Source organism: Carassius auratus, chromosome 30, assembly GCF_003368295.1.
Source record: "Carassius auratus strain Wakin chromosome 30, ASM336829v1, whole genome shotgun sequence".
Classification (NCBI taxonomy): domain Eukaryota; kingdom Metazoa; phylum Chordata; class Actinopteri; order Cypriniformes; family Cyprinidae; genus Carassius; species Carassius auratus.
The window spans coordinates 3,238,248-3,251,838 of NC_039272.1; the positions used below are offsets into that span (position 1 = coordinate 3,238,248).

Sequence of the window (13,591 nt, forward strand, 5' to 3'; positions counted from 1 at the left end):
TTATCCTTTATAAACTCAGTGTATAACAATAAAGATTTGAAGTGAAGGTATACTCAGATCTTGTGTCTGTCTTGCCTTTTCTTCCCACGGCCGTGAACACTTCTGAAGGACTGAGAAAACTTTTGGGGGTGAAGACATAGAACGGGACCATTTTGACACTTTACCAAATTTAACAACTACTAACTACACTTTTGGAACACATTGTTAAAAGTCCATGTGTGAATGGTTGTTAGCACTAACAGTGCTCCACTCTTTGTTGGGAATTTCATATGGATCCAAACCGTTAATAGTGCAGATTTGGTCCACATACCGGTCCCTGGCATCTCTATTTAGCATAAACCTATAAATCCCACAACCTTTTCGCAATTCTAACATCTTTTTTCTTTCTCCCAACTCTGCTCTTCTCGTTCAACTTGCTATATGTTTACATTCGCGAGGCCAGCAACATGGCCGCCGCGTCACAGAATGCAACTCTGCACCCAAACCCTATTAAGACATTTAACATATTTAAATCTTTTCATGGCCTTAAGTTTGACACTACTCACTTTAGGAGTTTTAAGGACCGGGGGAGATCTGCATTAGAGTCAGGCTAGAGATTTTGCAAGCAGTGCAGCTAGAAAACACACAATCTACCGGAGGGAAGGCATCTTTCAATATTGTTGTTAAATAGAGAAACAATATAATAAAATAAAAAAAATAACTTTGTATTAGCTTTTAAACTTGGACCTCATTATTGAAAGCCAAATTCAAGCACCAAAATCAGCCCCCGCTCTATATGTTCTCTTTAATTAAAAAATAAAAATAAAAAGCATTTTCATGCATAGTTGCAATAAAATTTCAGTAACATTTTAAGTGCCATTGTTTATAAATTATTTATTCACTGACATTTAATAGACGGACAGTTGTGCTTTCAAATGTTATGCCATATTGTATGTATGTAATTTGCCTCATACATTTATTACACCTATGTGCAATGAAAATTCCATGACATTTTTTTCTATGAAGACTGAGGATTTAATTGAGGAAATCTCATTGAAGAAGAGCTGGAAGAAGCCCTTTTAGTGGTGAGTACACTGTTTATTTTATTCCACGAGCATTTATTTCAGAATGTGTGCATCTTTACATGCTGTTTGTTCATTGAATATAACATGCGTATGGGCGGGCCACGCAGCTGTTGGCCCAGGGCCCCGCAAATGCTTAACACGGCACTGCTATCGTGGATTTGGGTAATGTGGGTCACTTTTATGCCATTTTGAATTGTGCATCATATTTCCATATGAAGCCAAAATGATACATACAAATTTTATATTATGAAATCCCCAAGATGTTCCCGGTCTAAATCAGAATAATTTTTTCAGAAATTGGCACATATATTAGCTTGTGCCAAATCATTTAAGAATTTGTGGATTTTCTAATGTGGGACAGCTAATGCTCAAATCTGAGACATTATGTTTTGGCTTATAAATAGTCAATTTTTTACAAAGTCAGTTTCAGATTTAACACCCCTGGTTAAATGTGCATACCCATGTTTGCTTAATTAATTTATTAGGCGTACTTTGTGTTTGTTGCCTTCATAAGTCAAAAAGAAAGTAACTGTTATTTTCAATTATGGAATGTTAAATACAATTTTATAACATAAATCTTATATTATTTAAAATAATGTATTATTATATTATTTACAACAATAATGGAACACTTTACGCCATTTACTTTTGCTGTTATTTGATTATGAGTCATTGTTTAAAAAAAAAAAGTGAAATCATTTCCTTTGGTGATGTTTAAAACTTCTTTTAAAGAAGTCATTTATTAAGAGTAAAGTTATTATTTTATTTTATTCCTGAACCTGCATTACGTAGTTCCTCAGTGGCTCAACTGAGCTGATCTGGACTCTGGTGGGAAGAAGTACTGAAGCTTCTATTGAATCTGGTAAATAACAGAGGTAAGAGCGATGTTTATATATCACCTTTGCTTGTGGGAAACAAAGATGTGAATAGAGGTTTTATGTATATTCTTTAGTCAGAATAATTTTATAACAGTATACTCAAAATTGCTGCATTTAAAATATGTTCTGTAATTTGCTTTGTGCCCTCCTCTATGTCTTCAAATGTAACCAGGTTTACTGACTTTTCACGGCATGTGCTACATTTTTCCCAGTCTACTTTTTCAAAACACTATTAATTGTACTAATTTCTTGAAAACATATTTTATATTTACTAATGTTTATACTATAATAATACTAGTACAATCACATGCATTTACCAAATTTGATATGATTCTGATACCAACTTAAAATCTAAACATGTTATGCTACCTCATTCACATCTATTCTTGTACCCTGTCTATTATTAATGCAGACCAATGATCTTTCTTCCATAATTTCTTCAACAATGTTCCTATTTTTGTCTGATTGCTACCCCATAGACTATCATGTGCATTGAAATCTTCACACCATATTTCTTTCCTGCGTACATTCATTGTAGTATATGAAGTGATCAGTGTCCCAATCATCAGTTTGTGTATTTTCTCCATTTTCAGCAGCATGCATCTGATCTGCCTTGACGTCTCTCATGTCAAGAAATGTTCCTGCTGCCTCTACAATAGCTTTCATTTCTATCACTTTTCTTTTTTAACTGTGATGCAACATTGATGATGTGACAAATTAAACCAACAAAGTTTACTTTCTACACTACTAAAGTATCTTTATAAACTTTACATTTGTGCTCAAAAACCATTCTGCGTATGATCTGAAATCTGGATTGGTGTCTGATTAATGTTCCTTTGGCCTTTTCCACTGGAGTTTCTGTCATTTGATCCTGTTTCTCTTACTTTCTTTAGTGCTTCTGCATATGATACTTTACTTAAAAACTAAACTTCTGGACTTCTCTGGCTTCTCTCTGCACTTCACATCCTCCAAAACGCTGCGCTGTGCTCTCCTCCACAGTTACAGCATTTAACCTCTGCATCCTTTTCACATTTACCATACTCATGCTGACCTCCACATCTAGCACACCTTAGCTTTCCTTTGCACTTCTTTGCTGTGTGCCTCATTATTTGACTCTTGTAAAATTTGAGAGGTTTGGGAATGTACTGTAATTCACGCTGTAATTCTTGTATCCCATTTGCACTGAATTAGAGCGGGTTTTCTCAAAATGAGTTCCTGTTTCTCATACTGGTTAGCTTTCAGTTTCTTGCTATTGTTTCCCTCACCAGACTCACTATGTTCAGACCAACTTTTCCCTCTATTTCTTCCCCTCAAATCTGTTTTCAATCTTGTATAGTTGGCTATCATCCATTGCCTCCTTCCAGTTACTCCCCTCTCTTGCAGTCCAGAGACAGACGCTATTGTACAAGACAGGAACAGAGTCTGACACTCAGTCTGCACTTAACAGCAAACAACCCAGCAACAGAAGTTAAGAAGCGCTGCAAACAACATTGTGAAGCTTACTTTGTGAGGTAAGTTATCTTCATATAACATCAGAACTGATTAAAGATAATATATGTATATGATCATACAGTGAACATTTCTTTTCTGTTCAATTTTAAAAACAGAGCAGCAAAATAATAAGGATGCATACGATTAACAATTCCACGTTGCAATATAATATTTTCCTTATTTAAAAGGTGGTAGATACAAAATATAACACAACTGGGGCAGACTGGAATTTTCTAATTATTCTAAGTATCACTTATGTCTATGGAGGTTACAGCCCAGTTTCAGTTTAAATGCATTTGGATAAATTTCATATTGTTTTTGTTACAGAACTCTGCTTCCAATTCAGTTCTAATGGAAAACACAACGAATTCAACTTCAGATTATGATGATTATTATTACAATTATGATCAAGAAAATTTTTCTTTAGCCAGCCCTGATGAGGACGTACCTGTACATCTTGGATACTGCAGGGAAGCAGCATGTATAATTATGGTGATCTTTAATGTGATCATATTCCTTCTTGGCATCATTGGAAATGGCGCGGTGATCTGGATTACTGGTTTTAAGATGAAGAAGTCAGTGAACACCACCTGGTACCTGAGTCTGGCTCTGTCTGACTTCATTTTCTGCGCTACTCTCCCTCTCACCATTGACTACATCTTGAAGGGGAGCTGGATCTTTGGGCTCTTCATGTGCAAGTTCAACTCTTTTGTTATGACCCTCAATATGTACAGCAGCATTTTCATCCTGGTCATCATTAGTGTGGATCGCTGCATCACCGTCAAGTTTCCCGTCTGGGCCCAGAATCAGCGCACCGTACTGAAAGCTTCTGTAGTTGTTTTGTTAGTTTGGTTCGTGTCTTCTTTGCTTAGCATTCTACCTGCCAAATTCAGAGATATTGGAATAAATCATGAATCAAAAGACATATGCTATAACAACTATGACAATAATCAGCACAAAACTGTTGTGTTCATGCGCTTTACTTTTGGGTTTTTGATTCCATTCCTGACCATCTTCATCTGTTACTCCATCCTGATCGGTAAACTTAGAGCAAACCAAATGTCCAAATTCACCAAACCCTTCAAGATCATGACGTTACTGATCACAACTTTTTTCATCTGTTGGTTGCCATTTCAAGTAGTTTCCATTTTAGAATTGGACGGAACCAAGCACGGCCCTGCCTTTCACACAGCCCAACAAGTATCCATCAGTCTCGCCTGTGCAAACAGCTTTCTAAACCCGTTCCTCTATGCATTCATGGCCAAGGACTTAAAGAAGAAATGCTATTCCTTTCTTTCCAAGATTGAGAGCGCCATTGATGAGGAGACCTAAAGTAATTTCAGAGCAACTTCAATCACCAATTCTGTGGATAACAGACATTCCACTGCTGTATGAAATGTTAAACACGAGTCATGGACTAAAGAGGATTCTGGCTCATAGAAACGATTTGGCATTAAGTAGTGCAGTTATTTTGTCAGTTGCATGTTTGAGCTTGGAAAATTAAAAGTAGAAGTAAAAAAATATATATAAAAAGAAGTTCAATATAAGCTACTTTACAAGACATTGTATTTTGTCTATGATAACTATTAAATATTTACAGATTTTTTTATCTTACCATTTAAGTTACTAATTAACATATGGGGTCTGGTGGATGGGTGTTAAAATAATGTGTGGTTTTTGAATGTATTAAACATCATTTGAGCAAGATCGACAAATATTGTCATGCTCCTCATCTCTCTCTCTTTGTTTTGGTAACATATACATAAAAATACATTATACAAAACTTGTTCTAAACATTCTATTTCCTTAAGTGCCGGCAATCCTCTTAATTATTTAAAGGGGTCATGATGCAATTAAATTTTTTTCCCTTCTCTTTGGAGTGTTGCAAGCTCTTGGAGCATAAAGAAGATCTGTGAAGTTGAAAAGACTGAAGTCTCAAATCCAAAGAGATTCTTTATCAAAGCTAAGACTTGTCCACGCCTCCCTAAAACAGCTCATTCAAACAAGCCCCACATCTCTATACGTCACGATGTGGGAATATTTGTGTAATGCAGCCAAAATGTTCACGCAAAGAAAGAAGGCGTGGTTTCAGTAACCCTGTAATACCCAAATATAGAAAAAATGATCCTCTCGGTTAATTTTTTTGATTGGCCTCTGATGTAGAAATTAAAGATTTTTCAAAATGTTTACATTTTAGTAAATTTTTAGGTAATTTTTGTAATATTGCAATGTTGGCTCTAGTTAGTAGCAGAATTTCTGTATTTGTACTCACTTTGTCTGAACAGATATACAGAGCATTTAAGCATGGATTTACAGGGTTGATTGCTTACTTAGCCCCATAACAGTACTGTATATATCATGAGTAATAACCACACAATAATCATATTTTATTATGAATGAGGATTTATTAATAAAAATAATGAAACATTTCTTGTATTTTTTTATTTATAAAACTTTTTCTTCTATCACTTTTAATGTGGTTTGAATGAAGTGTGTTTACTTGCAGTGATATTCCCTAAGACAGTTCTTTTCATCTGAGGAGCACAGGCGAACATTGCACTTGCTAGTACACAGTGTGTTTGTGTATCCATTATTGCAGTGTCTGCAGCCTACTCTCTTCATCTTTACTGGGAAATGTGGAATCATGTCTTTGCATACATCCAGTGGGAGGTGGTCCGATGACCTCTTGGCTGGGGGACTTACATCTGTTGAGGAGGGTCTCTTCTGAGGATCCAATGAGCTCCCTAATGCACCTTCTGTGTGCATGTGTTCGTCTTCCCTGAAGATGGTCGCCCTCTCTTGGGTGCTGATTTTGATTTGTAAAACCAGGACTCACCTAAGACTTCTGAATATTTATGATTTGATGGAGTGTTTCAGAAAGTATGTTCTTTAGTAAACTGTTGCAGCCTGGAAACTTGTTAGTGCCATTTCCTTAAAACAGCAATAAAAATGGTTCTGGAAAGTTGCAACATAACAAGCATTTAACATGCAGTGTCAGCACAAAGAGAGAACGAAACTGCTTAAGTTTCTGCTTATTTAATTTTTTTAGTTTCAGCATTTTCACCAAATGCACACAAAAATAAATGATAAATATAAAGAAAAAATACAAATCTTTGAATAAATAAGCAAGCAACTAGATTAAGTTATAAATCATCATGTGATTAAATAATGATGAACTAATGATTTACAAAACATAAATATATATGTTCACAAATGATTACCAGTATTATTAAGTAATATGCTAACTATTTACAAATCTGTAGTAAGTTATCTTAAAAAAAAGCATATCATGAAATAATTAAACTGCTAAATATATTATTAATCCCTTATAAATCATTGAAATATCAAAATTTTGCTATTATCTCACAGCATTAAAATACTCCATGTGTGTCAGAAAAGACATCTGTCTACACCTTCACCAGTCAGACCTTACATTGCAGTACACACTACAGATTATTCAAACCCTGTTGTGAAAACACATGAATAAATCATTTACAAAGCTTTCTGCATCCTAAAAAAAACATTTACAACCAATGAGTAGTTTACACTTAAGAAAAGGGGATGCAGTAAGCTTTGTAAATGATTTATTTAACACAAAAGGTTTTGAATGCTTTGTATTGTGTACTGCAATGTAATGGCTGACTGGTGAAGGTGTAGACCAGATGTCTTTTCTGACACACATGGAGTATTTAAATGCTGTGCTCTTGAAGGGTAAAACTGGTTCACATTATCACTAGATCACACACACACCACACAGAACACAAGTCTGTGCTGATGAGAGAAAGGGTTTAACACAACCCACTAGAATCGCCTCACTGTCAGTCATTTACACGTTTTTCCACTTGACAGCAAATAAGTGATTAATAATAGTAACTTAACTAGTAGCTAGCTATACTGAAAAAAAATAATTGAATTCACAAATTTTTTAAGAGGTTGCTATCAATTTATTTTATTTGACTAACTGTAACAGGGAGCCAATGAAACATGAGACATGCAGATCCATGTGTGTGCTTTTCTTAGACAGAGATGTGGCCAGGCATGGGTCAAACACTGTCAAACAGGTATATAGGGGGCAAGACACAAGAGTAATCCTAGGGCATGCTTGGGTCTTCGAAGAGTGAACTAGGGAATGATACAGTATCCATTATCCAGAGCAAAAGGGTCAAAACATGAGTAACAGGGCAAGGCAACAAAAAAAAAGACTCAACTATGAAAACTAAGTCAAGATTATGAAAACTAGAACCAGAGACAAAGACTGAGAGAACTAGAAGCACAAACAAGACTATGAAAACAAGAAACTGAAACAAGACTAAGAGAAATAACACATAAAGGCTTTTGTATCACAGCTATCACAAGGAGAGGGATGTACGCAGAACAGTACTTGGCAGTTTGTGAGAGAAAGTCCAAGTGTCTGATGATTGTGCTGTGTGTGTGTGTGTGTGTGTGTGTGTGTGTGTGTGTTTGTGTGATTGATCTCAGGTGCATGGTGTGATTGTTATCATGTGAACTTGTGATTGGTGCATTGGATCATTGGAAATGTAGTTCAGGGTTTACTGTGTAGTGTGAGAGTCAAATTTCTTTTCAGTGTATTTACCATTTAAAAGGATGTTTAATTATTTCATTATGCTATTTTTTTAAGATAACTTATGACAGATTTGAAAATCGTTTGCATATTGCTTGATAATCATTTGTGAACATATAGTCATGTTATGCAAATGATTAGTTAATCATCATCTAATCACTTGTAAATTATTTCTAAGAACTTTATTAACTTAATCTACAACACATATAAACATATTAACATATCCCTTATTAATAATTTATGAATGCAGCTATATTTTTAAATGATTAGTTCACTATTAATTAATTACTTGTAAATGACTTGTAATTGAATTAACAAAACATTCACAAATTGTTAACATATCACTAAGTATTCCTTTATGAATGTTCTGTTAATGATTAGTTCATCATTAACTTATCACTTATAAATGACTGAACGTTATTATAAAGTTAAAGTGTTACTGAATTTTCATTTTGGGGAAAATTACAGTATCCCTTTAACTGATTCACGAGCAAAGGCCATACCACAATCAATATATAAATGAATAGTTTATTGTTCAGAATGTTAGAGATAAGTTGGAAGAGGATGAAAATGTAAACAGGAAAGGATGACGGTCAAGTTGATCTGGGCGTCTTGAACTGATGGCCCGAGAGACTCAAGATGGGGGTATGATCTTGTTTGTATACTTGGGCCAGACGATAAGGACCATCTAAGTCCGGAAGAGCTGAGGTAAGCTTAGGCTTGATGGAGAACATGATATTGTTGTGGATGAAGGCATGGTATAGTCTCTCGGGGATTCAACATCTGGCTGCTGATGTTATGAATCTTGTGGCCAGTTTCCAATTTCTGTAAGGAAGAGGTGGTCTTTAGGAAGTGCTTAGCCTGCATGTCGAGAGTGGACATGTTCAGAAATAGATCTGAAAGAAATCAGAAGAAGTATGGACAGAAAATGTTATGCAAAATTGGACTGATTATTCTTTATCAACACAAAAGCCTTTTTTTATGTAATACTTTTAAAATAAATAGTATATAGTAATCCATATTATGATCAAATACATAGTGTAGTTTGTGTAAATTGTATATTGCTAGACTAACCCCCACCAAAAAAAAAAAAAAAAGTCTTATGAGCCTCGTAAGACTTGATTCAATTCGAGCACTGATTACATTTATTACTGAAGCAATACTGACCCCTAGTGATCCAAAGCCATGGCGTGACTTCTAATAAAATATATATATATATATATATATATATATATATATATATATATATATATATATATATATATATATATTGTGTAATATATAATATATATATTGCTGTTGATTTAACAGCAACCACAATAATAACCTTCTCAAAAAACCTTCTAAAAAAAATAAACAGCTGTGTGACTCACGTGCATCTTTAATTTTATTGAATTTGAATCCATTCCTGTCATATTCGAATGGATATTAATTCTCACGATTGCATATAAGGCATGGTTTGATATTTTAACTCCTTACATTCCTCAAGCGTGATCTCCGCTCCTCCTCTTTTTAGTGCATGCTTTATTTTTATTTTTTTATATATATTTCTATTTATTGTTACGCAATAATATTATTAATACTATATGTAAATAAATATCTAAATAACATCAGCGTCATGTCCAATCGTGTAGTTCTACGATCTGAAAAATGTGTTGCCGCTTGAGGGCGTGTAGCAAACATCTGACCAATCACTAAGCATATACTAAGTAAAATCAACCAATCAACATCCTCCTTACATGTAGATCATTTCCGTTTAGCGGAAGTTGATGTTGGTAAAGCCAATGCAAACATTTCTGTTCATATCTAGTATTTATAGCGAGGATAGCACTTCATAAAGCGGTAAGGTGTTTCTGAAACTTTGAGTCGTGTTTTAGTGTTTAGTAAAGATTTTTCTATAGAAATGTGTGATGAGTGTTATGACTGTAGTTATGGACTGTCTAACGTTACCTAAGGTGAGATCATCTGGACAAATATCTTGTTTTACAATATTAATAGTATTTATCTATTGTGTTTAAGTATTACCATTATACAAATACTTAAATGTTACTGTGTGCAGCTTTACAGGTCAAATACAGGTTTAAAAATGTCGACAGTGTTTGACCATAAGTAAATTTTCCTCTCATCTTCAGATTATGTGTCAACATGAGACATGGCTGTAAATGTGGTTACAAATCACTTGATTTAAGACTGTTTCATAAACTGTCAAGACTCCCAAGAGCCACCTGCATCACATCAAACTGGAGAAAATGACAACAGACCTGATTTAACATGTTAATGCTTGGCCTTCTTTCTTACCTTTCCCACTGGTTTCAGATGGTGTCTTGAAGGATATCGAGCCCCTGTCCCGTGAAGTCTGAATCACGTGATTGATGGCAGCTCTGGCAGTTTTCCGTCACGTCTGCAGCGGTCCTCTGCTCTGGGGCTGGGGTCCTGTTCTGTGTGGCCTGCTGGGGTCTGTGTTTGTTCTGCTGCTGCCTTTAGCAGGAATAGAGGAGCAATGCTGCGCCTCACTGAAGGGTGTTGCTCTTCTGCGCTGTCGGCTGTGGGGGGGTGTGCAGCGGCCCGTGGTGCACACCACGAGTCTGACGGTCCCTTTCACTGCACTAGACCTCCTGCCACAGAGAGTCAAGCCCAGTAAAGGTACAGTACACTTGAAGCTGCGGCTGACTTTGTGTTGATGAGTAACTTAATTGTTTTCGATCAGAATTGACGGTTTACTCTGTAAAGTCAATTTTTGGATGCATATTAATCTAAATTAAGTATGTTAGACTTCACAATGTTGTATCGTAATCTTATCCTCCTGGGACCCAGATGTAGACATTTGTCATTTGTAGTGTACATTTATATTTTAGCAAATTTCTCTGAGACCATACATGCCATATGGATTTCCACTATAGCATCCGTCCATCGTGTTTATATTCTATATATATATATTTTTCTAAAATATATACATACATGTATTTATATTTACATAAAATGTATACTCTCTATATATATATATATTATAAAATGTGTATTGCTAATTTTTGTTACAATTAATATTAACATTTTTCAGAAATTTTTATTTAATCTTTATTTCAATATGCAAATGCATTTTTCAATATTTTTAACTCACCAATTTTTTTTTTACTTAACAATAAAAAGTTTTTATTTGTACGGCTCAGTCAATTCTCAGTGAATCCAGTGCCTCCCTCCTAATTTTCTTGTTGAAGTTTGTTTTAATTTTGTTGTATGTTCAATAATGAAATGTAAATATGTTTATGAATGGCATTTCTTTTTAAAATGTATTTGTTTCAAACCTAATATTCATCTCAAATTCAAATTGTTACATTTGTGGCTTCGAAATCTCACCAGATGCTAAAACTCAGAAGTTCATTGCAATCAGGTTTACAGACGGTGTCATTTAACAGATAAAACTATAAAAAAATAACTGAAACATACTTTGAAGTGTTAAAGTCTTTTGATTATTCATCTCTCAGCTGGAGACACACTGTGAAGCGCTGTCCGTCTGTTTGTTTACAGAGACTCAGCTGGAGGCAAAGGCGGCTCTCCAGCAGGCTCTGGAGATGAAGACAAATGGCAAGAGGGAGAAAGCTCATAAGCTGCTCGTCCACGCGCTCAACATGAACCCAGAGTTTGTGGAGGCGCTCACTGAATTAGGAACCATACTGGAGGAGGAAAAAGACGTGGTCCAAGCAGACCACCTGTACACCAAGGCCCTCACCATCTCGCCCTGCAACGAGAAGGCTCTGGTGAGCAGGGATCGCACACTCCCGTTAGTAGAGGAAATAGATCAGCGCCACTTTGGAATCATTGATGGAAAGGTGCGACGTCTCATGTCCATATCCAAAGGCAACTCTGCTCTGCGCCGAGTCATGGAGGAGACATACTACCATCATATCTACCACACCGTAGCTATTGAAGGCAACACGCTCACTCTGTCCGAGATCCGTCACATTATTGAGACCAGATACGCCGTTCCAGGAAAGAGTCTTCAAGAACAGAACGAGGCAATTGGCGTCGACGTGGCCATGAAGTACATCAACACCACACTTCTGTCCCGTGCTGGAGCGATCACTGTAAATGATATCCTAGACATACACCAACGGGTCCTAGGCTTCGCCGATCCCGTCGAAGCCGGACGATTTCGTGTCAGCCAGGTGTTCGTGGGCCATCACATCCCACCGCATCCGCAGGACCTGGACAAGCACATGCAGGAGCTGGTGCAGTGGTTGAACTCGGAGGAAGCGCTGCATCTGCACCCGGTAGAGTTCGCAGCTCTCGCGCACTATAAACTGGTTTACGTTCATCCGTTCGTGGACGGGAATGGACGGACGTCTCGCCTGCTCATGAATTTAATCCTAATGCAAGCTAGTTATCCACCGATCACCATTCGGAAAGAGCAGAGGGCGGAGTATTACACCGTCCTGGATACTGCCAACGAGGGCGACGTCAGGCCCTTTATTCGCTTTATCGCAAAATGCACTGAAATTACACTTGATACACTACTGATAGCCACAAGTGAGCATACAGTGGGGCTGCCCGGGACTAGTCATCACGCCTGTCCTGACTGTAAACACACCATATCTGTGCATAGCTGATAGATGTACACTGGCAAGTGGAAAAAAATTGCATGTGGAGTAAATTGAGGTGCCATATAAGCCTCTGTACCGACCATGTACTGCTAGCAGGGGACCTAATTAATAAACTGTTGATCCATTTGAAGTTTGTGCATTTACTGTGTAGCTTTATTCGTTACAAATCCTTTGTTCAATGTTCGAAATGTTCACATGGTTTTACATTTAAAATGAAATACTGAATGAACAGTATTAGGTCAGATCTTCAGCAGCTACATCCTTCTGCATTTGAGTTCATGATAATGTTGCAGAAATGAACTGCTGTCTGTTGGGAACTACTGTATATTCATACTCCTATTTGTGTGGACTTTTATTGTGGAAGTCTCAAAATGCAAGCTTGAGTTAATGTCTTTTGAAGTTTGACAGGTCTGTTAAATGTGAGAGATCGCAGTTCTTTAGTGATGTTTTTCAGATGCTTTCCTAGCTGAAGTGCATTTTGTGAACAGCTGGTTACATTTCTCTCAAGCTGGCAGGGTACAGAAGAAAAAAAAGTTAAATGAATGTCTTTTCAAGCCAATTTGAGTAATAGTAAAAATAGTAACTTTTTTTTTTAGTTTTGAGGTTAAAAAAATATATTTCAAGAAAGAAAAAATATAGATATATTTTTAGATCAAGTCTGTTTTCATCTGAAAATGCTTGTTCCATGATTCTGATCTATGATGCAAGGAATCTAATTGCCCACAGATGTTCAAAATGTTAAGGAAGATGTATTATTGTAACAGGAATATCATTGTGAAGTTGTATTAATAATGTTGGCAACTTTTTTTGACTCGTGTCTTTTTTGATTTCGAGTTTGTCATTATTTTAAAGCACTTTAATCTATTTAAACATAGCTTTAATTTATTTACTACTCGTAAAAGCTATTTTATTATTGTGTGTAATAAATTATTGTGCAAGTACTCATTTCCTTCTAGTATTTGGTGGATTTATGTCTTT

General features: G+C 36.0%; 2 protein-coding genes across 2 annotated transcripts; both read left to right on the forward strand.

Annotated features, from left to right (window-relative positions):
* Positions 1 to 3,330: 3,330 nt before the first annotated feature.
* On the forward strand, positions 3,331 to 4,825 carry LOC113049988 (chemokine-like receptor 1). Its single transcript, XM_026212714.1, has 2 exons — positions 3,331 to 3,453; positions 3,761 to 4,825. The coding sequence occupies exon 2, from the start codon at positions 3,785 to 3,787 to the stop codon at positions 4,763 to 4,765; it is 981 nt and encodes a 326-aa protein (XP_026068499.1). The 5' UTR covers positions 3,331 to 3,453; positions 3,761 to 3,784; the 3' UTR covers positions 4,766 to 4,825.
* Positions 4,826 to 10,360: 5,535 nt separating this feature from the next.
* On the forward strand, positions 10,361 to 13,418 carry LOC113048886 (adenosine monophosphate-protein transferase FICD-like). The gene is made up of 2 exons (XM_026210842.1): positions 10,361 to 10,658; positions 11,541 to 13,418. Exons 1-2 carry the CDS (start codon positions 10,388 to 10,390, stop codon positions 12,617 to 12,619), a joined length of 1,350 nt encoding a protein of 449 aa, XP_026066627.1. The 5' UTR covers positions 10,361 to 10,387; the 3' UTR covers positions 12,620 to 13,418.
* The last annotated feature ends 173 nt before the right edge of the window (positions 13,419 to 13,591 follow it).